The 24,820-nt window shown below is 41.3% G+C and overlaps 1 protein-coding gene across 4 annotated transcripts in view; it reads right to left on the bottom strand.

The window, feature by feature from the left end:
• Ift56 (intraflagellar transport 56) overlaps positions 1–24,820 on the bottom strand; it is a 46,659-nt gene that overhangs the window by 6,348 nt on the left and 15,491 nt on the right. For 2 of the 4 annotated variants that reach the window (XM_090333386.1, XM_090333388.1), the window contains exons 2-12: positions 24,363–24,412; positions 24,219–24,268; positions 22,801–22,946; positions 18,437–18,608; positions 13,629–13,703; positions 9,400–9,502; positions 8,763–8,818; positions 6,268–6,321; positions 4,051–4,114; positions 1,833–1,921; positions 1,447–1,530 (exon numbers count right to left, since the gene is read on the bottom strand). In XM_090333386.1, the coding sequence (XP_090189512.1) occupies positions 1,447–1,530; positions 1,833–1,921; positions 4,051–4,114; positions 6,268–6,321; positions 8,763–8,818; positions 9,400–9,502; positions 13,629–13,703; positions 18,437–18,608; positions 22,801–22,946; positions 24,219–24,268; positions 24,363–24,412 (943 nt within the window). The remainder of the gene's footprint in view (positions 1–1,446; positions 1,531–1,832; positions 1,922–4,050; positions 4,115–6,267; positions 6,322–8,762; positions 8,819–9,399; positions 9,503–13,628; positions 13,704–18,436; positions 18,609–22,800; positions 22,947–24,218; positions 24,269–24,362; positions 24,413–24,820) is intronic. The other 2 variants (XM_090333385.1, XM_090333389.1) reach the window with 1 other exon arrangement.

Genomic DNA, 24,820 nt, shown 5'->3' with positions numbered 1-24,820 from the left:
TGCCTTATACTGATGAGCATTATAGCCTTACAGATTAATGACAAAATAAGAATTTAAACACATCCTCCAAGGAGCTTGAAGCAAGGATGTGGTTAGCCCTGGCAGAAAGGGACTGACTTAAAAAGAAATGTTGTATGAGTTATGGTAACACAGTTACATGAGCTAAGTACTGGTTATATGGACAGAATTGCTCCACCCCCTCTCTTTTCTCTCTCTATTTGCCTCCATCTACTGCCAGCTGGCAGTTTGCTCTTCTCCAAAAAACTTTTTTTTGTTTTTTGGTCACTGGACTCTAGGCCTGGACATTGTCTCTGAGCTCTTCAGCTCAAAGCTATCACCCTACTCTTGAGCCAGAGCACCACTTCCGGTATTCTAGTGGTTAATTGGAAGTAAGATTCTTATGGTCTTTAGTGCCTAGGTTGGTTGGCTTTGAACCTTGACCCTAAGACCTCAGCTTCCTGAGTAGCTAGGATTACAGGCGTGAGCCACTGTGCCTCATTTGGTCTCACTGTATGAATGTTTAGAGTCCTCTATAATTTACCATGTCTATGTGTATTTTTTTTGCCAGGCTGGGGGCTTGAACTCAGGGCCTGAGCACTGTCCTTGAGCTTTCTCAAGGCTAAAGCATTACCATGTGAGCCACTGCAACACTTCTGGGTTTTTTTTATGTATGTGGTACTGAGGAATTGAACCTGGGTCATTGTGCAAGCTAGGTAAGCACTCTACTACTAAGCCCAAGTGTTATGTTTTGTCTTCTACCATGTAGTGTGTTTACTTGTAGATTTATAGGACCTTGTGCTTTTTAATGTGCCCTAAAAGCAAAGACTGTTTAATAGTCTGCACCCTTGACCCTTTTATTAATTTATTTCATTTTAAAATCTTTTGGCCATATTGGTGTTTAAACTCAGGCTAGCAAGGACTCTACAACTTGTGTCACACTCCTAGCTCCCTTCACTTCAGTTTATTTTCAAACAGGGTTTCTTGCTTGCTGGGTGCCAGTGGCTCACACCTGTAATCTTAACTACTCACGAGCTGAGATCTGAGGATCGTAGTTCAAAATCAGCCTGGACAGTGAACTGTGAGATTCTTATCGCCAATAAATTACTCAAAAAAAGCAGAAGTGGCACTGTGGCTCTCAAGTGGTAGATTGTTCTCCTTGAGCAAATGTAGCCCAGGGACAGGACCCAAGCCCAGGACCAGAAAAAAAAAACAAAACAAAACAAATAGGTTCTCTCCTTTTTTGCCCTAGATAGCATTAATTCTCAATCCTTCCATTTATACCTCCCAAGTACCTGGGATTATAGGTATTGACTATTATACTTAGCATGACCATTTTATTTTAGTGAGAAAAAGATAAAGATGATTTAGACAGAATCATTCAATTGCACTCAAAAGGAGGTACCTTAATACATGTCACCATTTACAAACAAAGCAGCAAACACATACCTCTTCTCCTTCACTGGTATTGCCTGTTGCAGCTTTGGCTTGGGCATAATTAAAGTTAAAGATGTCATCGTTATAGAAGTAACTCTAAAAAACAAATACCAAGAACAGGTCACGTTGAGCATTAATATTTAAAATATAAAATCATCAGTTATGGGTGACATTGTGCAAAAGGAAATATACTCATTACTTATATAACTGTAACCTCACTGTACATCACCTTTATAGTAACAGTAAATTTTTAATAATAACTTAAAAAAGAAAAACACAAGAAGTCCTAGGGAATTAGATTAATTTATTGATGTTAGTAATGCCACCAGAGAAAAAAGACTTTCTGTAAGAGCATTATAACTTCTAACAAAAGGTCGTATAGACAATTCTATACTGACCTTAAATGAGTTGAGGTAAATCAAGACATCATCAAATTGCTTCAGTAGAAAGAAGCAGGAAGCCATGCACTGTCTCCCTGGTATTGTATCTGAAAGACAGGGAAAAGAAAACCATGAAACAAAAAAGTGGTCTTTAGCTAAAATTTGAGATATTGTGTAATTTAGATTTTAAAAAAAGTGTTTCAAAACATCTTTCTAGATTTTGAAAATAATTCCAATTTTTTCAAAACTCTAGCATTTAACAGGGGTCACAGGACGGGCAGGGAGACTCATCTATCCGAGGGGTTTAAGGCATGCTCCACAGTGCACTGGCTGCAGCAGTCTCCAGATCATTTTCCAGGGTGTGGATTCTTCCATCCAATTCCATCTACAAATTAAATTCATGCAACTAGATGTCCAGCTTTGTCTGTCTAAGACAACCTGGCACCTCCAATCTTGAATCAAGAAATAGTTTGCCATGGAACTAACCTGATTCTAATTCTGACTCTGACACAACTTTTTCACAGACTTCTTTTTGGGGTAACAGAGGATAGCACAACCTCAAGATTCTACCCACTTCAATTTTTCTCACCAAGAGATTTTATCACAGTCTGACATACTATGTGTTTACAAATTATGCTTTTTCTGTCATACTGGACTGTATGCTCCATGAGAGGAAGGAGTGCTGTTGACTTACTAAGTCATTCCAATACCGCAATAAATTTTTGTTGAATGGATGAATGATACTGGGAAGGAAATATTCTTCATACAAACGTTGGTGAAATTTTGTGAATTTCTAGTATGGTAAGAATAGTTAATAATCTGTCCACAAAATGAGCACTGCTAATTAGAATACTGAAACAGAATAGAATAGACAAGTGGTACAGTTGTATTCAAGCTTGTCTGGCCTCTCATTCTCCTTCTCCTTTTTTTTTTTTGTGGGTTGTGAGACTTGAACTCCAGGCCTGGGCCACTGTCCCTGATGGCCAATTAAATCTTACACTATTAATAATTTTATGCAGGGTCTCACTATGGATCCCAGGTTGTCCTTGAACTCACAATAATACTGCCGCAGCCTCTCAAGCACTGGGATTACAGGTATACAGGTGTGTGTACACTACCATACCAGCTTTATTTTTTTTTTTTAAAGTGGGTCCTGGGACTTGAACTCTGGGCCTGGGCACTGCCCCTGAGCTCTTCTGCTCAAGGCTAGTGCTCTACCACTTGAGCCACAGTGCCACTTCTAGCTCTCTGGTGGTTAACTGAAGATAATAGTCTCATAGGCTTTTGTGTCCAGGTTGGCTTTAAACCATGATCTTCAGATCTCAGGTAGGATTACAGGTCTGAGCCACTGGCATCTGGCTCTCAGCTTTAGTATTTTATATTAAAAAATATATATAGTACAAGCCAGGTACAATGGCTCACGCCTGTAATCCTAGCTACTCAGGAGGCTGAGATCTGAGGATCACATATAGCCAGCCTGGGAAATACAAAGCCTACAAAGCTATGAGACTCTTATCTCCAATTAATCATTAGAAAATGAGAAGTGGAGCTGTGGCTCAAGTAACCTGGAACTGAAGAGATCAGGGACAGCCCCTATGCCCAGAGTTCAACCCCCTTGAACTCCCCCCCCCAAAAAATACTACAGGTACACATTTTTAAATGACCCACTGAAATAAATATCTGTAACATGTCAAAAAGGCAAATAGGAGCTGGGCATGGTAGCTCACGCCGGTAATCCTAGCTACTCGGGATGCTGAGAAATAAGGATCATGGCTCAATACCAGCCCAAGCACTGAAGTTTATGAGACTCTTTTTTTTTTCATATACTTTTTATTGTAATTAATAGAAGGGTTGTGAGACTCTTATCTCCAATTAACCACTAGAAAACGGGAAGTAGCACTGTGGTTCCAGGGGTAGGGCAGGAGTCTTCAACTGAAGAGTTCAGGGACAGTGCCCAGGCCCAGAGTTCAAGCCCTACGACTGACTCACACAAAAATGGCAAATATGTATAGAGCTGTTGAAAATTCACTAAATTTTAACATTTCGTATTTAAAACTGATTTGATTAAAAAAAAACTTTCATGAGCTAAACAGTATTCCTTTACTTATTTAATTAATTCTCTATTTTAGCTGACATGTTCTGGAGAGCCAATCCCAGTTTTTCTGATCTCCAACTTTATAAGGTAATACTTAATATCCCCAGCCAGAGAACATAACTCTACAGATTTCAGACCTACCACATTCGCTAGCTGAGCCTCCCACCAACTGGAAGAACTGCTGGGCAATCTTCATATGATCCCTCTGAAAAGTCAAACAGAAGTGGAAGACACAGAGCAGGTAATACTTTATTTGGGCCTGAACTGTGGCCTAGTGGTATATTGCTTGCCTACTATGCATGAAGACCCAGGTTCAATTCCTTGGTACCACATACACAGAAAAAGTCGGAAGTGGTGCTGTGGCTCAATGCGTAGAGCCTTGAGAAAGCCCAAGGACAGTGCTCAGGCCCTGAGTTCAAGCCCCAGGACTGCCAAAAAAAAATAACTATGTTTATACGTACTTTATGATTCTAACATATTTGTCATGATGCTATCTGATATATATACCTTGTTTTAAATCATGCTAGCAAATAATACTAATTCTCATTAATGTAAACAACTAGAAAATGATAACCTGGAATGAAATGAAAACTTACACTGGATGAATAGGCAAAAAAAAAAGAGATCTAATTCCCCAAATTCTATCCTAAAAGTACCTACATTAAATTAATTTATTTATTGCTGGTCTTGGGGCTTGTATTCTAAGCCTGTGCATTGTCCCTGAGCTTCTTTTGCTCAAGCCTAATATTCTACTACTTGAGCCACAGTGCCACTTCTGGCTTTTTTAAGTAGTTTATTAGAGTTAAGAGTCTCATGGACTTTTGTGCCTGGGCTGGCTTTGAACTACAATCCTCAGATCTCAGCCTCCTGAATACCTAGGATTACAGGTGTGAGCCACTAGCACCCAGCTATGAATTCATTCATTTAACAAATACTTAATGTGACCCTGATGTACATCTACCATAATGAGAAGTTCTTAAATAACTCATTTATTTATGTAGCATTTAATACCAAGATACTATAAAAGGCAGTATAGAGAGAACTGAGATTTAAAAAAAAATATCTTTATTTTACCATGACCAGATAAATTGAGTAAGATAAACAGAAACAGAAAAAGCCAGAAGTAGTATTATGGCTCCAATGGTAGAGTGCTCAAAAGAAGCCCAGGGAGAGTGCCCAGCCCTGAGTTCAAGCTCCAGGACTGGCAAAAAAAAATAATAAGCTGGGGCTGGAAGCATGGCTTAGTGGCAAAGTGCTTGTCTAGCATGCATGAAGCCCTCAGTTTGATTTCTCAGTACTGCATAGACAGAAAAGGCTAGAATTGGTACTGTGGCTCAAGCAGCAGAGCACTAGCTTTGAGAAAGCCCAACGACAGTGCCCAGGCCTTGAGTTAAAGCCCCAGGACTGGCAATAAATAAATAAATAAATAAATTAAAATAAAATAAAAAACTTTCCTAGCCAGGTGCTAGTGGCTCATGCCTGTAATCCTAGCTACTCAGGAGGCTAAGGTCTGAGCATAGTGATTCAAAGCCACCCCAGGCAAGAAAGTATGTGAGGCTCTTATTTCAAATTAATCACGGAAAAAGCCAGAAGTAGTTCTGTGGCTCAAGCCTTGAGCAAAAATGAGCTCAGAGACAGTGCCTAAGCCTAGAGTTGGAGCCCCAGGAACAGGAAAAAAAAGTTTTCCTACAGTGGTAGAATGTATGTAAGGTTCTAAGTTGTGCTTAGGATCTTAGAAATAATACGTAATTTTTTTTTTTTTTTTGCCAGTCCTGGGCTTGGGCTCAGGGTCTGAGCACTGTCCTTGGACTTTCTCAAGGCTAGAGCTCTACCACTTGAGCCTCAGCACCACTTCCGGCTTTTTTCTATGTATGTGGTACCGAGGAATCGAACCCAGGTCTTCATGCATGCTAGGCAAGCACTTTAACCACTAGGCCAAACTCCCGGCCAATACGTAATTTTTAAAAGCTTTCCTAAAGAAACAATTTTCAAATGTTCTCTACTTTACAGATGCCAAAACTATAGTCAGAAATGTACAAGGGTTTTTAAGTCACTGAAAATATAATAAATAGAATAAAGCTGAACAATGATCTCTTGGTTTTGTTATGACATATAAGTCCTTTGTAAAAATAGGGCTCCTTTAAGACGAAACAGCAAGTTTTAAAGTTAAAGCTTTTCAATGTTGTTTCTGAATAAGTGCTGCGTACATGGAATCTGGGTTAGGGGATTCGGAGAAACAGCGGGAACCAGAGAAGAGCCTATGCAGCAAGGCTGTTACCAGCTGCCTTTTGGTATCCATTTATGTCATTTCATACATCTCTAACCTTGGGAAGTTAGTACCAGTGATTCCATACTCACCGAACCCATTTCCTGGCCAAGGGCTGCATTCACCACTCCCTTAAGGATGTATTCCTGGAAACACACAACGAAACTGATTTATTTACAGGGAGATGAAAGTATGCAATGTCACCCTTGCTAACCCTTTGCAGCAAATCAGAATTTCTTATATTGGGTTATTCTAAAGGGAGGGAGGGGAATTTCATTTCCTTTCTTTCCTTCCTTCCTTCTTTCTTTCCTTCCTTCCTTCCTTCCTTCCTTCCTTCCTGCCAGTCCTGGGCTTGAGCTCAGGGCCTGAGCACTGCTCTTAGACTTTTCTCAAGGCTAGAGCTCTACCACTTTAGCCTCAGCACCACTTCCAGCTTTTTTCTATGTATGTGGTACGGAGGAATTGAACCCAGGTCTTTGTGCATACTAGGCAAGCATTCTACAAGGCCAAACTCCTGGCCCCAGATTTCATTTAATTTCTAGCAAGCAAATGTCCACATAATAGAATTCATCATATCTGCAAGTTCTTAATCTTAAGAACTCAAAGGAAAGCCAGGAGTGGTGGCTCACGCCTATAATCCTGGCTACTCAGGATGCTGAGATCTGAGGATCAAGGTTCAAAGCCAGGCTGGGTACCAAAGAACCTGAGATTCTTCTCTCCAATAACCCCTAGAAAACAGAAAGTGAGGCTTGGCTCAATGATAGAGCAGTAGCCTTGAGCTGAAGAGCTCAGGGGCAGTGCCCAGCCCAGGCCGAGTTCAAGCCTCATGACCAAAAAAAAAAAACCCTCAAAGGAATTTCTCAGCAGCAAGTTTTATTTCAACTCAAGGTGAAAAACCAGTAAAGTTTTTTTTTTTTTTTAATTTTTGTTCTTTTGTGTTTTTTCAGTTGTGGGGCTTGCACTCTAAGCCTGGGCACTATTCCTGAGCTCTTCAGCTCAAGGCTACAGCCCTACCCTTGGAGCCACAGCACCATTTCTGGTTTTCTAGTGGTTAACTGGAGATAAGAGTTTCACTGCAGTTCCCAGGCTGGCTTTGACCAATGATACTCAGATTTCAGCCACCTGAGTAGCTAGGATTACAGGCATATGCCACCATGCCCGGCTGAAAAACCAATCAAGTTTTGACGTGATCATTTTTATTACCTTACCAGCCACAACTACTTTCTACAAACATGTCATACATATATGCATAGATTCACTTATAGATTATAAAAATATAGTAAAAAGTATAATTTATATTATAAAAATATAATAACTATATGCATAAATATGTATATTTCTAGTGCTATAATAACCTTCACTATTGATCCTTTTCCTCAAAACAGAATAAAACAAAAAATTCTTCTGATTCCCACTTCTAGAGTCCTGGGGCCTCATTTATATCTTTTTTCCCCCTCAGATTTGGTTCAATTTTTTTTTTTTTGCCAGTTCTGGGCTTAAGCTCAGGGCCTGAGCACTGTCCTTGCATTTTTCTCAAGGCTAGCGCTCTCCACTTGAGCCTCAGCACCATTTCCGGCTTTTTCTAAGTATGTGATACCAAGGAATCGAACCTGGGTCTTCGCGCCTGCTAGGCAAGCACTCTACCACTGGGCCAAACTCCCAGCCCTTGGTTCAATTTTTTTAAGTAGATAATCTTCCTTAGTAATTTTATCCACTATTACTTAAGGGGATTCATTAAAAGAACAACACAAAAACTGAAGCTTTTTTTTTCTAATAGAAAGCTTTTTTGGGGGGGGAGGTAGGTCATGGGTCCTGACCCCTGGGTTTGGGCGCTGTTCCTGAATGCTTCAGCTCAAGGCTACCACCCTACCACTTCAGCCACAGCACCATTTCTGGTTTTCTAGTAGTTAATTGGAGATAAAAGTTTCATGGTCTTTAGTGCCTGGTCTGGCTTTGAACCAGGATCTTCAGACCTCAGTCTCCTGAGTAGCTAGGATTACAGGCATAAGCCACCACACCCGGCTTAGAGAGAGCTTTTAGAATGTATTTTTTTGTGCCAGTCTTGGAGCGTGAGCTCAGAGCTGGGGTGCTGTCCTTGGACTTTCTCAAGGCTAGAGCTCTACCACTTGAGCCAAGCCCCACTTCCCGTTTTCATAAATATCTTCTACCAGTTGTTGTTGTTGTTCTTTCCAGTCCTGGGGCTTTGAACTCAGGGGCTGAGCAGTATCTCTGGGATTTCTCAAGGTTAGAGTTCTACCACTGAAGCCACAGCACCACTTTTGGCTTTTTCTATGTATGTGGTCTAGAGGAATTAAACCCAGGTCCTTCTGCATGGTAGACAAGCACTCTACCACTAGGCCAAACTCCTGGCCCACTTCCAGACTGTTCTATGTATGTGGTACCACTAGGTCAAACTCCCAGCCCTGGCTGGCTCTAAACCATGATCCTCCGATCTCAGCCTCCTGAGTAGTTAGGATGACAGGCTTGAGCCTGCGCCCGGCTTTCTGACATACTTTCTAACTACATGTCTGAAGTTCCATTTTTCCACAGTACTTGTTTAGTAAATATGTATAACATTTTCAGTTACCTGAGGAGTAGTAGGTTCCAGGTCCTTAATTAAGTTATAAGCTTCTTGTACATCATCTGAAATGTAAAACACGTGGAGGTTATACTAGTCTATATACTTAAAGCCATTCCAAGAAAAAGGAACAACTACCAGAGAAGGGAAAGGAAAACAGTGGAAAATGAGTAGACAGAAAGTAGAGAAAGGAGGACAGTAGCATAAGGGGAAAATCAAAAACAGAGAGAGAAAAGGTAGACAGCAGAAGAAAAGAGATAGTGAAGAGAAAATACATAACAGATAAGTACCTTCCTAAATCTGGTTTATGAAGTTGGTGCAAATATACTTTTGAAGAATTATGAATTAAAACATACAAATAGGGGCTGAGAATGTGGCTTTGTGGTAGAGTGCTTGCCTAACATTCATGAAGCCCTAGTTTTGACTTCTCAGCACCACATAAAGGGAAAAAGCTGGAAGTAGTGCTGTAGTTCAAATGGCAAAGTGCTAGCCTTGAGCACAGAGAAGCTGAGAGACAGAGTCCAGGCCCTGAGTTAAGCCCCAGAACTGGCAAAAAAAAAAAAAGTAAAAATAATAAATAGGTCAATCACAGATTAAATATTCGGAAATGTCATTATTAAAAAGAATAAGATAATTTTTTTCTAACCTTGACGAAGATAGTAAATCACCAGGTTTAGCCTGGCTTCAGGAATCACGTCAACCAGAGGAGGTAAAACTTGCAAAGCCCCTTCACCTCCCCGGAAAACCACCTAGACATTGAGAAATCACGTTACTGCTGTGATATGTAGATACAATGTGAGTGGAAATATTAATCAAGGTTCATGATGTCCAAATACAATAGCTCTGGGTCAGGTATCACACTGGGAACTTTTATTGTTGGTTCAATTTAGTATTGTCTGATCCCAGGCTTTTAACCCCCTTTTTTCCCCCTGCCCTTTTGCTCTTAATCCTCTAATAGCCCTGATGTATTTATTCACTTTCACTCTGCCTGAAACCTATCTCCACTTCACTCTCTGTCCTCTTCCCCATCTTCATTCATAGCACACACTACCACATTTTATCACATATTTCTTCATTTGTGTATGGAAATAAAAGTGCCATATAACAAAGAGCTCTTCATTTAGTGACTGGTACAGTCAGGTTTCTTTTTTGAAGGGATGACTATATTTTTGATATTCTATACAAATGCCTCTGACCTCACTGAAGGAAAACTATTATTTACAGAATGGTAAGAATTAAAAGAAGGTAGAACCTATCTTCTTTTTTCTTGGGTGTTTTGGAGACCAGTGGGATGCCTCTGGAGCTCCTGAGTGCACACAGGTGTGAGCCCAGAAAGCCCAAATCATGATGTTCAGGTTTCCTTTTCTCTTTGTAAAAATTCAGGAAATCCTCTTTGGCTTTTTGTTTTCTCTCTTTCTTCCTTTTTACAATTCATTTGTTTGTGTTGGTGTTGTGGATCAAAACTAGAGCCTGGCCCGGTACAGTGGCTCATGCCTGTAATCCTAGCTACTCAGGAGGCTGAGATCTGAGGATCAAGGTTCAAAGCCAGCCCAGGCACTAAAGAATGTGACTTTTATCTCCAAATAATCACTAGAAAATGGGAAGTGAGGCTGTGGTTCAAGGGGTAGGGCAGTAGCCTTAAGCTGAAGAGCTCAGGGACAATGCCAGGCCCAGAGTTCAAGCCCATCACACACACACACACACACACACACACACACACACGCACACACACACACACACACACGCACGCTAGAGACTCATGTATGTTGAATATGTACACTTTCTGTCAACCAACTAGCTATACCCTCAGCCCAGAAAACAAAGAAATTATCTAGTAATTAATATCATTTTTTTTTTTTGCCAGTCCTGGCTTGAACTCAGGGCCTCAGCACTATTCTTTGGCTTTCTCAAGCCTAAAGGTCTTGACCCACAGCAACACTTCTGGCTTTTTCTTTTCTTTTTCTATTTTTTTTTTTTTTTTTTTTTGCCAGTCCTGGGCTTGAGCTCAGGGCCTGAGCACTGTCTTTGGACTTTCTCAAGGTTAGAGCTCTACCACTTGAGCCTCAGTACCACTTCCGGCTTTTTTCTATATGTGGTACCGAGGAATTGAACCTGGGTCTTCATGCTTGCTAGGCAAGCACTTTAACCACTAGGCCAAACTCCCGGCCCACTTCTGGCTTTTTCTATGTATGTGGTACCGAGGAATTAAACCCAGATATTTGTGCATGCTAGGCAAGCATTCTATCACTAGGCTACACTCTTGGCCCCTTAATTTTTTTGTTGTTGTTGGTCATGGGGCTTGAACTCTGGGCCTGGGCACTGTCCCTGAGCTCTTCAACTCAAGGCTTCTGCTCTACCATTTGAGCCATAGCACCACTTCCCTTTTTTATCCCCTCATGGTTAATTGGAGATAGGAGTCTCACGGAATTTCATATCTGGGCTGACTCTGAACTGTGATCCTCAGATCTCAGCCTCCTGGGTAGCCAGGATTACAGGTGTGAACCACCAGCGCCCAGCTTCCACCTGTCTTCTTGATCCTACCACTTCTAACAGCATCTGGACTTTGTTTCTCCATTAGTCACTGTTGTCCTGAAACTTCCAAGAGCACTGACCCAACTTCTCCACCTTAAACACTCAGGATTTTTGTTCTCTTGAAAATTCTGCCACTTGGTTGCATTGTTCTCTCTGGATAGTGCTCTATTCTCCTTCTTCCCTTTAGTACTCTGCTTCAGAAGATTGTTCCCAATACACTAATAAACTTACTCTCTCCATTAACCCTTTTAACTGAACCAAAGGATGTTTCCTTCTTTTTTCTTCATGTCTGCAGTTCCCATAGAAACTGACCTATAGGACAATAGTTACAACCCCACCTGCTTCCTACGGGTTGCGAATCCCTAACCCAACAGTCCCAAACTTGATTCTAAAAGTGCTGACAGAATGCCACACTGGAAAATTTCACACATGATCTTGTGAGACAGGTTGTAGTCAAACTGCAGGCTCAGATCAGGAATGATGGCACTTGCTTGTTATCGCAGCACTCAACCAGCTAAGGCAAATGGATCTGGAGTTTGAGGTCAGCATGGGTTACTCATTTAAAATGTAAAAAAAATAAATAAAAATTGAAAGCATACTCACTGAAAATATTATCTGAGTGATTCTAGACTATAATTAGGTCTATATGAAACATATGTGAATTGCATATCTAGATTTGGGTCCTCTCCTAAGATACCTCTGTATGACTATGCAAACGCATATAGCATCATGGTTTGAATCTGAAATGTCAGATTCAAATCTCAGGTATTTTGTCACAGTTGATGCAAAGTGGACTCAAGACAAATATTCCAAACCCTAAACTTTGAATCATTTTTGGTCTCAACTATTTCAAAGGAGATACTCAAGCTGTATTTGCTAAGTACTGTGCAAACCATCTTACACACAAGACCTCATTCAACCTTCAAAAAAAGAGCTAGGGCGCCAGATCCCTGTGGCTCACATCTGTAATCCTAGCTCCTTAGGAGGCTGAAATTTGAGGATTGAGGTTCAAAGCCAGCCGGGGCATCAAAGTCTGTGAGCCATTTATCTCCAACTAATCACGAGAAAACGGGAAGTAGCACTGTAGCTCAAGTGATAGAGCAATAGCCTTGAGCTGAAGAGCTTAGGGACAGGCCCAGCATTCAAGCCCCATGACTGACAAAAAGAAAAAAAAAAGAGCTAGGTGCTTTACTTTTCTCTGTTCTACATATGGGAACATTCAGACTAAGCAATGTCAAGAGACTTCCTTGAAGTTACAAAGTTTTAGTATTACAAAGCTGTATTTAGTATAGTTTGATTTTGATCATTACATTTCCCTTCAACAGTTGATACTCTTAACCATTTATACTGTTGTCACTGTGACATTTTTCAGGCTTTTTTTTGGTCAGTTGTGAGATTTGAACTCAGGACCTGGGTGCTGTCCCTGAATACTTCAGATCAAGGCTATTGCTCTACTACTTAAGCCACAGTGCCACTTCCAGTTTTCTGGTGGTTAGTTGGAGATAAGAGTCTCACAGACTTTCATGCTGGGCTGGCTTTAAACCTCAATTCTCAGATTTCAACCAGGTTGAGCTGAAGAGCTCAGGGATAGCGCCCAGGCCCAGAGTTCAAGCCCTACAACCCACCAAAAAAAGAAAAAAAAAAAAAAGAATCTAACATACAGCATTTCAAATGAAAAAAAGAGAGAAATTTGGGCCAGGAGTATGGCCTAGTGGTAAAAGTGCTTGCCTAGCATGCATGAAGCCCTGGGTTGCATTTCTTGGTGTCACATAAACAGAAAAGGCCAGATATGGCATTGTGGCAAAGAGTGTTTGGAGACAGTGCCTAGGCCATGAGTTCAAGCCCCAGGACTGGCAAAAAAAAAAAATAGAGAAAAATTTCCATATTCTTACTTACCTAATTCCATGTTCCAAAAATAATTTCCATTTATTTAATTGCTGATGTGCAATTAGTCCGTATAGTTAGTATTTATTTGCCTTGCGCTATATATTATATTCATCTGTGAAGCTTTTAAAAAATACACTGTACCTGGGCCCCAATTCAACTGTTAAAAGTCCCTGGGGGACTGGGCATGGTCATGCATACTGTAGTCTCACCACTTTGGAGGCTAAGGCAGGAGGATTGCTCGCCTAGAGGATTTCCAGGCCAGCCTGGGCAACATAGATCTTTCCACCCTTCCCACGGGGAGACTGATATTTTAAATTCACTCTGTCTCTCCTACAGTAAGGAGGCATTCCTGTGGAGAAAAGCAGCATTTGCTAAGGCACTTCCTTCCATTCTGCTTTCTAATTACTATGATGTACCCACGTAGACTAGGACTGAAGCTAGAAAACTGTTATTCACCAGATTGTGCCGGATGAGTTCTTTGGCAAATTCAAAGGGTGATGAAGCATTGTCCATCAAGCTTTTGAGTTCTGCCTGAAACATAAAAAAGAAAGACTGATGAAAGTAACAGAGGCATAGTTTTTATTTGGTTTTGGTTTTCTTTTTGCACTGGTTCTGGGGCTTGAACTCAGGATCTGGGAACTATGCCTGAACATTTATTTATGCTCAAGCCTAGTGCTGCCCAACTTGATTCACCACTTCACTTCCAGTTTTTTGCGGTTTATTGGAGTAAGAGTATCAGACTTTTCTCCACGGGCTGGTTTTAAACTGTGATCATTAGATTTCAGCCTTCTGAGTAGCTAGAATTATAGGCATAAGCCACAGGTATCCAGTCAGATATATAGTTCTTTCTTTCTTTCTTTCTTTTTTTTTTTTTTTTGCCAGTCCTGGCCTTGAGCTCAGGGCCTGAGCACTGTCCTTGGGCTTTCTCAAGACTAGAGCTCTACCACTTGAGCCACAGCACCACTTTGGCTTTTTCCATGTATGTGGTACCAAGGAATTGAACCTGGGTCTTCAGGCATGCTAGGCAAGCACTCTACCACTAGGCCAAATTCTGGGCTCCAGAGGTATAGTTCTTAACCTACATGTTTTTACACAATGCTTTCTAGTTTACAAAAACTAATATTTACTTTCATTTAGCCTTGAGACTGTAAGTCAGTGTAATTGTTATTGCCCATACTTTAACAAATGAGTATAATGGTTTAGTGTCTTAAGGTTATACTTAGGTAATAAGTTTGAAAACAAGTGCACTCCAGCTTGAGGGCTTCTCCAGCTTGAGGGCTTCTCAAGTTGGTCTTTATTTTCAGTGACAAGCATTTAGGAGAAGCCTCGTGCTGGTGGCTCACACTTGTAATCCTTTCAGCTCAGGAGGCTGGGATCTGAGAGCCAAAGTTTGAAGCCATCATTGAAAAGTAAAGCTGTAGCTCAAATAGCACCATTTGAGCTAAGAGTGCCAGCTTTGAGTGGGGGGGGGGGGGGACGGGACAAAGGCACTTAAGTGTGTGCTGGGTTCAAAGCCCAGTACTGGTAAGTGCACACACAAACACACACACACACACACACAGTTTAGGAGCTGAACCTTTTTTTTTTTTTCCCCCTAGTCCTGGGATTTCAACTCAGGGCCTGGGCTTTGTTCCTAAGCTGCTTTTTGCTCAAGGCTTGCACTCTACCACTTAAGCCACAGCACGACTACCAGCTTTTTCTGTTTATGTGGTAGTAGGAAATTGAACCCAGGCCTTCATGCATGCTAGGCAAACACTCTACCACTAAGCTACATTTCCATGCAGGAGTCAGGCCTTTAACAAGGCTGATTCTTCAACTTCATTTCCTTCATACAACTCAAGTACCTTCACCCTTCAATGTTAGAACACAATAGGTTTGTTGTATCTCTTCTCTGCATTCTTCTTTCCCTTTAACTCACCTTAAAATAAAAAGTCATTGTCTCCACAAGTGTCTTCACTGAGGCTTGAGGTCCTCTAGCCCCACTTTCTCCTCCCCCTGCCTTTTCCAGACTAGCTTCTGAATAATCTTTCTCTGAATTGTTTTGTTTCCACCAGTGACTAGTTAAGCTTTCTAGATAAAATCATGGCATTCTTGATTGTTCTCTCCAGGCTCTCCTAGCTAAATCTGCCTAATCTCAGCTGGAAGCTCACTTCTGTTCAGCAATCCTTTTATTCATCTCTTGTCCACAGCAGCAGTTCTCTCATTTTGGATAATGCTAGGCTAGCTCAGCAGTTTTCAAGCTTTTTGGGCTCAAGATTCCTTTTATACTCTTAAATTATAAGGATCTCAATTATTTTTATTGAAAAACTGGATTAACCCCCAAAAATGTAGTGAGAGGAGTGGCTGTTGTACTTTTTCCACAGGTCTCTAAAACATCTGGCTTTTTAGAGGATAGTCAAATGAGCTGGGTAGAGATACTCGGTGACAAGGGAGGTGCCAGCGCCAAAAGTAACCGAGGCGCTCACACTGATGTGATGGCGTGAGTGCCAATGCCAGTGGACAGCTTGTGGGACTTGTTTTAGCCCTGGCCCTGACTCACAGAAACTCTGAAGGGGTCTCAAAGGCTCTGGGGTCCCAGATCACACCTGTTTTTCCACTACTGGGTATTGAACCCACGGCCTCACACATTCCACACAACGGTCCTACCCATGTGAATCACACCCCTAATCCCATTGTTTTATTTTGTTTTCAAGATAAGGTCTTGATAACTTTATCTGAGCTCATAATTCTCCTGTCTCTACCACCCAAGTAACTGTGATTACTGGTATGTACTACCACACCTGGCTCCAGATCACATTTTGATAGTCCCTGGGCTACAGTATTACAATTAATGCTCATACTGAAAAATAAAGAGAGAAAGAGAGACAGACAGACAGAGAGAGAGACACATACAGAGAGAGAGACAGACAGACAGACAAAGAGAGACAGAGAGAGACAGAGAGACAGAGAGACACAGAGAGAGAATTAAAAAAAAAATAAAATAAAGCAGGGCCGGGAGTTTGGCCTAGTGGTTAAAGTGCTTGCCTAGCATCCATGAAGACCTGGGTTCGATTCCTCGGTACCACATACATAGAAAAAAGCCGGAAGTGGTGCTGAGGCTCAAGTGGTAGAGCTCTAGCCTTGAGAAAGCCCAAGGACAGTGCTCAGGCCCTGAGCTCAAGCCCAGGACTGGCAAAAAATAAATAAATAAATTAAATAAAACAAAACACATTTACTGGCCAGGAGCGTGGTGGTAGAGTGCTTAACTACCATGCACGAAGCCCTGGGTTTGATTCCTCAATACCACATACACAGAAAAAGCCAGAAGTGATGCTGTGGCTCAAGTGGTAGAGTTCTAGCATTGAGACAGTCCAAGGACAGTGCTCAGGCCCTGAGTTCAAGCTCCAGGGCTGGTAAAAAATAGATTAACATAATCAGACTGAAATTATACCATATTGGGAAGAGGCAATTCTTAAGGTATCTTTAACACAGCTATCTCTGACTGGATCCCACTATATCATTACTATGTAAACTGTATTGACACAGTTGTAGGAGAAAAAGCATGCATTTGTGATTGGAAGTATAGTCTGACTCCAAAAAGTGTCTGGTCTGGACTCCAAAAGCTCTAGGTGTACAGAGTTCTGAGAAAAAGGCAGAGAGAGAGAGAGAGAGAGAGAGAGAGAGAGAGAGAGAGAGAGAGAGAGAGAGAGAGAGAGAGAGAGAAAGAGAGAGAGAGAGAGAGAAACACCAGAGACATAGAGACATAGAGACAGAGAAATACAGGCTTGAAGATGCAGCTCAGTGTTAGAGCTACATACTCAGGAGTACCTACTTGTCTAGCTAGGAGCAAGACCCCCCAGCTCTGAACTAACAGAGAAATCTTCAACATGTAACTGATAGGGATTGGTAGATGAATGAGATGAAGGAGAAGAGAATGACAGATATCCAAAGTTTTTGATAAGCTTTTTGGTGTTTGCACTTGGGGCCATACTATAAACCTTTTTTGCTCACATCTGGTGCTCTGCCATGAGTCATGCCTCTACTTCCAGCTTTTTCCTGTTAATGACATAAGAGCACCCAGCTCTAATGTGGTTTCAGATGTTAATAACATTCAACCACAGACCCACAAACATAGAGGAAGAAGCTGAATCATTTGGTTTCAAAGAAGGCACCTAGGTAAAATCATCTAAATAGGTTAGGTACAACATAGACAATTTCAAAGTCAACATTCTTCTCCAGGTGCCAGTAACTCACTCCTCTAATCTTAGTTACTCAGGAGGCTGAGATCTGAGTATAACAGTTTAAAGCCAGACCGGGCAGGAAAGTCTGTGAGACTCTTAAGACTTTTTTTTTTTTGCCATCCTGGGGCTTAAATTCAGGGCCTGGGCACTGTCCTTGGGCTTTCTCAAAGTTGGCTCTACCAATTGAGCCACAGCACCATTTCTGGCTTTTTCTGTGTATGTGGTATTGAGGAATTAAACCCAACCCAGGTCTTCATGCATGCTAGGCAAACAATCTACCACTAGGCTATGCTCTCAGCTCCCCTGTGAGATGCTTTTTTCCCATCAACCAACCAAAAAGCTGGAAGTGGAGCTGTGGCTTAAGTGGTAGAGGGCTAGCTTTAAGTGGGTAAAGTTCAGGGTCAGTGCTCAGGCCCTGAGCCCAAGCCCAGGGATGGCAAAAAACAAACAAACAAACAAACAAACAAAAAAGGGCCAGGAGTGGAGCCTAGTGGTAGAGTGCTCCACTAGCATGCATGAAGCCCTGAGTTCAATTCCTTAGTACCACATACATAGAAAAAGCTGGAAGTGGGATTATGGCTTAAGAGGTAAAATACTAGCCTTGAACAAAAAGTGTCCAAGAGGGCTGGGAGTTTGGCCTAGTGGTAGAGTGCTTGCCTAGCATGCATGAAGACTGAGGTTCGATTCCTCAGTACCACATACATAGAAAAGGCTGGAAGTGGTGCTGTGGCTCAAGTGGTAAGAGTGCTAGCCTTGAGGAAAGCCCAAGGACAGTATTCAGGCCCTGAATTTAAGCCCCAGGACTTGCAAAAAAAAAAAAAATGTGTCCAAGGACAGTGCGTAGGCTCTGAGTTCAAACCCCAGGACTGGCAAAGAAAACAACAACAACAATACTTATACAAGTAGTTTTCTATAGAATCATGGTGTCAGTGACTAGAAGGTATTAAGGAGGGTTCACAGATGACAGAGCTTACTGAATATCTTGGAACTTGTGAGGTAATTCAATTGGAGTTAAGTCAACTAGAAACATAGTTGCATCCTTACCTCAGCTGCTTTGCCATTGTAAAGGCGAAAATGATTACAGGCCTTAAGATTAAGTGCAATAGTGCTATCAGGAATTTGTTGAAGATAAACAGCAAGAACCTCTTGAGACACATCGTAGTAATCCAACTTGTAGTAACAGAGAGCCACATACACGTTGAGAGCCAGGTATTCCCTATGTGAGGGGAGAATGAAGGGTTAATAGTTTAAGTGTTCCTCCCAGAAATGCCGTCATACTACAAAACTCAGACAGACAAAAACACATCAACTGTTTGCCTTGTGAAGAAAGCAATCAATAATCATTGTATTTTTTAACTTCCATTTGCTTTGTAATATTTCAGTTCACTTAGTTTTTACTTTTATTTATTATTGTGTTTGAACTAGGTTCTTCCTATGTTGCCTAGACTGATCTCAAATACGTCCCTTTCGACCCCCCCCCCCCAGAGCTAGAGCTCACAGGCATGTGTTACCTTCCCTGATTTTTAGGGGGTATTCTAATAAAAATAGAGTATGAGGTGACAATGCAAGGGAAAAGGCCATCCTGCTCTTCTGGAGACATGAACATTCTACAATTAAGTATAAAAGAATAGGCACACAGTGTACAGGGAAGGGAGAGTGGTAGCAAATAGGTCCAAAGGTTGGAAAGGAGAACTGGTGGGAGACTGGAGGCAGTGCAAGAGGAAAAAAGAAAAGCAGATGCGATCTGGAGAGAGACAAGGGTTAAGTGATGAAGTTGGACCTTCATTCTTTTTTTTTTCATATTTTTTATTGTAATTAATAGAAGGGTTACATGATATTTGCAGATAGGAGGTACATTAATTCATATACATTGATACCCTTTCACATGTCTTGATCCCTATTTCCCTCCCCCACACTCCCACCCCTCATCTTGTTTTCCCCCCTTCTCTATCCAATTTCAAATAACCAAATACAAATATATCTGATATATCAGGTAACAAAGTGGGATACTGTAACAATATGAGATAACCAAGGGAAGCAAAAGAGATAAGAGATAACATAGTACATTAAGGACAACAATCATTCATTATATGGCTTTTGTTTCTATATCCTGGAGGTCCTTTCATTTAGCGTCATACTATATGGCCTTATATATCAAGGTTTCTTCTATTGTAAATCTCTGCTAGGAGAGCCCAAGGTTTCTACTGATTATGACAAATGAGGGAAACCATTGAGCCTAAGTTCCTTTGAGTCTGGCTTACTTCACTTAATATGATTTTTTCTAAGTCTTTCCATTTCCTAACAAATGGGGCGATGTTGTTCTTTCTGACAGCAGCATAGAATTCCATTGTATACAAATACCACATCTTGTTGAATCATTCATCAACTGAGGGACATCTAGGTTGGTTCCAAATCTTTGCTATGGTAAGTAGTGCTGCAATGAACATTGTTGTGCTAGTAGATTTAGTATGTCCTTGTTTCTGGATGATTGGGTAAATGTCTAGTAGTGGAATTGCTGGGTCATAGGGGAGCTCTATGTTTAGTCTTTTGAGGAACTGCCATACTGCTTTCCATAGTAGTTGAACAAGTTTGCACTCCCACCAACAGTGTAGTAGTGATCCCTCCTGGCCACATCCCCTTCAGCATCTGTTGTTATTAGTTTTCTTGATCCTGGCCATTCTAACTGGAGTGAGGTGGAATCTTAGAGTTGTTTTGACTTGCATTTCTTTTATGACCAGAGATGTTGAGCATTTCTTCATGTGTCTATAGGCCATTTTTGTTTCTTCTTCAGAGAAGACTCTCTTTAAGTCTTTGGCCCATCTTTTAATGGGATGGTTGTTACTTTGGAGATTAGTTTTGGAGTGATTCAATTTTTTGAGCTGCTGATATATTTTAGATATGAGACCTTTGTCCACTGTATGGTTGGTGAAGATCTTCTCCCACTCTGTAGGCTTCCTAGTTAATTTACTAGCTATGTCCTTTGCCATACAAAAGCTCTGCAGTTTAATGCAGTCCCACTTATCCAACCTTTCTCTGATTTGTTGTGATTCTTGGTCCTTATTAAGAAAGTTTTGACATGTGCCAAGTAGGTCTAGTGTATCTCCTATTCCTTCTTGTAAAGTTTTCAGTGTGTCAGCTTTTACCTCAAGGTCTTTGATCCATTTGGAGTTAATTTTAGTGCAGGGTGACAAGGAAGGATCCAAGTTTTCTGCAGGTGCTTAACCAGTTCTGCCAACATCACTTGTTGAAGAGGCTGTCTTTCTTCCATTCTATTTTTTTGGCTCCCTTGTCAAAGATTAGGTGGCCATAGGTCTGTGTTTTAATATCTGGGTCCTCAGTTCTATTCCATTGATCTTCAGGCCTGTTCTTGTGCCAGTACCAAGCTGTTTTGATAATTATAGCTCTGTAATAGAGTCTAAAGTTTGGTATTGAAATTCCTCCTGCACTGTTCTTTCTGCTAAGAAGTGTTTTTGCTATACGGGGTCTTTTATTTTTTATTTATTTATTTATTTTTTTGCTAGTCCTGGGCTTGAGCTCAGGGCCTGAGCACTGTCCTTGGACTTTCTCAAGGCTAGAGCTCTACCACTTGAGCCTCAGCACCACTTCTAGCTTTTTTGTATGTATGTGGTACCAAGGAATCGAACCCGGGTCTTCGCGCATGCTAGGCAAGCACTTTAACCACTAGGCCAAACTCCCGGCCCACTACGGGGTCTTTTATTATTCCATATGAAATTTTGGATTGCCTCTTCTATTTCTTTAAAGAATGCCATTGGGATATTGATGGGTATTGCGTTGAATTTGTAGATAGCCCTTGGCAAGATTGTCATTTTCACGATGTTGATTCTTCCAATCCAGGAGCATGGGAGGTTTTTCCATTTCCTCAGTTCTGCTTTAATTTCCTTTTTCAGGGTTTTAAAGTTTTCATCAAAAAGGTCCTTTACATTCTTAGTTAAGGTAATTCCTAGGTACTTTATTTTCTTTGAGGCTATTGCAAAAGGAGTTGCTTTCCTGATTGTTGCCTCGTTCTTCTCACTGTTGGCGTAGAGGAAGGCAGTTGATTTTTGAAGGTTAATTTTAAACCTGCTACCCTCCCAAAGTTTTGAATCAGCTCAAGGAGCTTGGGAGTAGAGTCTATAGGATTCTTTAAATACAGAATCATGTCATCTGCAAAGAGGGAAAGTTTTACTTCCTCTTTCCCTATTTGGATCCCCTTTATGCTTGCTTCTTGCCTCATTGCACTGGCTAGGAATTCTAGTACTATATTAAAAAGTAGCGGAGAGAGTGGGCATCCTTGTCTCGTTCCTGATTTTAGAGGGAATGGCTTTAGATTTTCACCATTAAGTGTAATACTAGCAGTGGGTTTGTCATACACAGTCTTTATTATATTGAGGAATGTTCCATGGATTCCTAGTTTCTCCAGAGCTTTTAACATAAAGGGGTGTTGGATCTTGTCAAATGCCTTTTCTGCATCTATTGATACAATCATGTGATTTTTGTCCTTGTTCCTGTTGATATGTTGAATTATATTAATTGATTTGCGTATGTTGAACCAGTTTTTGGACGTTCATTCTTCAGAAGAGTTTGTTTCTCAATCTTTCAGGAAGTTATTTCTTTCTCTCTATGTTTTCCTCTTTCTCTCCTTCTTTCCTTTCTTCCTTCCAGTACTGGAGAATAAGTCCAGGACCTCCTGTTAAGCAATCCTGAATCATTTGAATCCTTTCATTTTTCACTGCTTTTTATGGTGATATAACCATGCCCCCAGTCCTTTTGCTTTAGTTTGTTTTTCAGAAAGGTATTGTTCTATAGCTGGGAACTGTGGCTCACACCTGTAATCCTAGCTACTCCGGAGGCTAAGATCTGAGGATCAAGGTTCAACGCCAGTCGGGGCACAAAAGGACCTGAGTAGGGCAATAGTCTTGAGCTGAAGACCTTAGGGACAGTGCCCGGCCGAGTTCAAGCTCCATGACCCACAAGAAAAATTCCTTATGTAGGTGATAATAAAAAAGAGAGAGAAGGTTAGGCCTAAATTATCCATAAAGAAATACTAGATGATCAAATACACAGATTAAATTCATAGAGTACTAGATCCAAAGAATACTAGTTACCTGGCCAACCTACCTATGAAAGAACTAACAAGCTAGATACCAGTGGTTCACACCAGTAGACCAAGCCACCTGAGATCTGAGGATCAAAGTTTGAAGCCAGCCGGAGAAGACAAAATCAGGGAAAGTCTTGTCTCCAATTAGCCAGCAAAAACAAGAAAGAAGTGTGGCTCAAGTGATAGAGTACCAGCCTTAAAAAAAATGCTAAGCAAGAGAATCAAGCCCCAGTACCGAGGTAAGAAAAAGAAACAAAAAACAAAGAAACTAGCAACATAAGACTAGGAACTAGTATGAAAAGCCACAGACCTGTTATCCAGCAGAATCCGCTTATATATATCAATAGCTTCTTGATAATGAGATCGCATGTAGTGGATTGAGGCCAAACTGAGCTGATCTTCTGTGATATCCTGAAGATTTTGGTGAAAGTTCATCAATTTTTTCTCATCATTGAACTAAAATTGTAGGAGAAAAGACACACGATGATCCCTATGAGTGGAAATACACTGCTGGTGGAAATGTAAATTCCTGCAACTGCTGTGGAAATCAATATGGAGTTGCCTCATGATATGAGTCTCTTGTCTCTACTGTAACATTCTTTTTTTGTTGTTATAGTTGATCCTGGGGCTTGAACTCTAGCTACTGTCCCTGGGCTCTTCAGCTCAAGGCTATAGCTCTACCACTGCGCCACTTTCCGTTTTCTCGTGGTTAGTTGGAGATAAGAGTCTCACCGACTTTTTGTGCCCAGCCTGGCTTTGAACTGTGATTCTCAGATATCAGCCTCCTGAGTAGCTATGATTATAGGTGTGAGCTACCGGTGCACGGCTTCTGCTGTAACATTCTTGAGCACATATCAATATACAAGATAGATACTGATATCTATATTCCCATCTTTATTAAATGGATGTTCATATTAGCCAACCTGTGGACTCAGCCTACATATTCAACAGCCAATGAAGAGATAAAGAATGTGTGGTATGTATACACAGTGAAATATGATGAGGCAGTAAAGAGTAAAATTAAATCATTTACAGGAAAATGTATAGAACTAGAGACCCACTGATGGGGGTGAGATAAGGCAAGCTCAAAAGGCTATCACTTCTTTTTTTTTTTTTTGTGGGTCATGGGACTTGGCCTGGGAGCTGTCCCAGAGCATTTCAGCTCAAGGCTACTGCCCAGCTATAAGTATCACTTACTTTCAACTCATGTGGAATCTACACCAACCATGACTGCCGCTTGAGGGGACTAGAACCTGATATCTCTGATTAAGAAGATAAAGAACCATCAGCCAGGTGCTGTGGCTCACGCCTGTAATCCTAGCTACTCAGGAGGCTGAGATCTGAGGATCAAGGTTCATAGCCAGCATGGGCACAAAAGGACCTGAGACTCTTATCTCCAATTAACCTAAAGAACAGGGGAAGTGGGACTTGGCTCAAGGATAAGGTGAGTAGCTTTGAGATGAAGAGCTCAGGAACAGCACCCAGGCTGAGTTTAAGCCCCATGACCTACAAAAAACCCCACATAATTCCACTACCACCACCACCACCCCCACCCCAACCACCATGAAGAGGGAGATCCTTTAACACTGCCACCTAGATTCCAGGTAACTGTCTTTCACTATTGTTGGTGACAAAACGGATACTAGAGAAATGTTTTCAAAAAAACAACAAAACAAAACAAAAAACAAAAAAAATGGGGGGATGGGGGAGAATGAAAACAGAAAATACCTTGTGAGCCAAATGGAACAGCAAACGGTTTTGGAGCCGGCTTTTTGGAGCTGGAGAAAAAAAAGAAAAAGATAATCCAAGCTGTTTTTTAAAGAACTCAGCAGTCTAGCCCTCAGTCTCTTGCAATATTAAAAGGAAACTCACCTGGAAGAAATGACTTCTTCCCTTGGCTCTCACTCCTGCACCCTGGATGCCTGGGGACAGTGGGAGGTCCCCCAGTCTAAGGTATTTCCCCGTCCTCCGAGATCACATCCTCTTCCCCTATATAATCTCTCACTCCTCTCCTCTGGCAGGAGGTTTGCTCTTTCCTCACACAATAAACCCTCTTCTCCTGAACTGCGTGGAGTTTCCTATCCGCAGACCTTACATTTATTTGGTGCCTGACTCCGATGGGGAGACATTGGATCCCCTCCACTTTTCCGAGGGTCAATCTGCCTTCTGCCCCACCTTCCAACAGGAGAAAGGAAATTCCCACCAGACCTCTGCCTTTCCCATTGCTGGCTGGGCATTCGCTACAATGTTTCCTGTCTGCACCTGGTGAGTGACTCTTGTCTAAGGCCCTCACTCCTACCTAGAGTTCTCTTCCTGTATCCAGTTTAAGA

This window comes from Megascapheus bottae, chromosome 5, assembly GCF_031878675.1.
Source record: "Megascapheus bottae isolate mThoBot1 chromosome 5, mThoBot2.hap1, whole genome shotgun sequence".
Classification (NCBI taxonomy): domain Eukaryota; kingdom Metazoa; phylum Chordata; class Mammalia; order Rodentia; family Geomyidae; genus Megascapheus; species Megascapheus bottae.
This window is presented reverse-complemented; position numbering and strand designations above follow the sequence as displayed.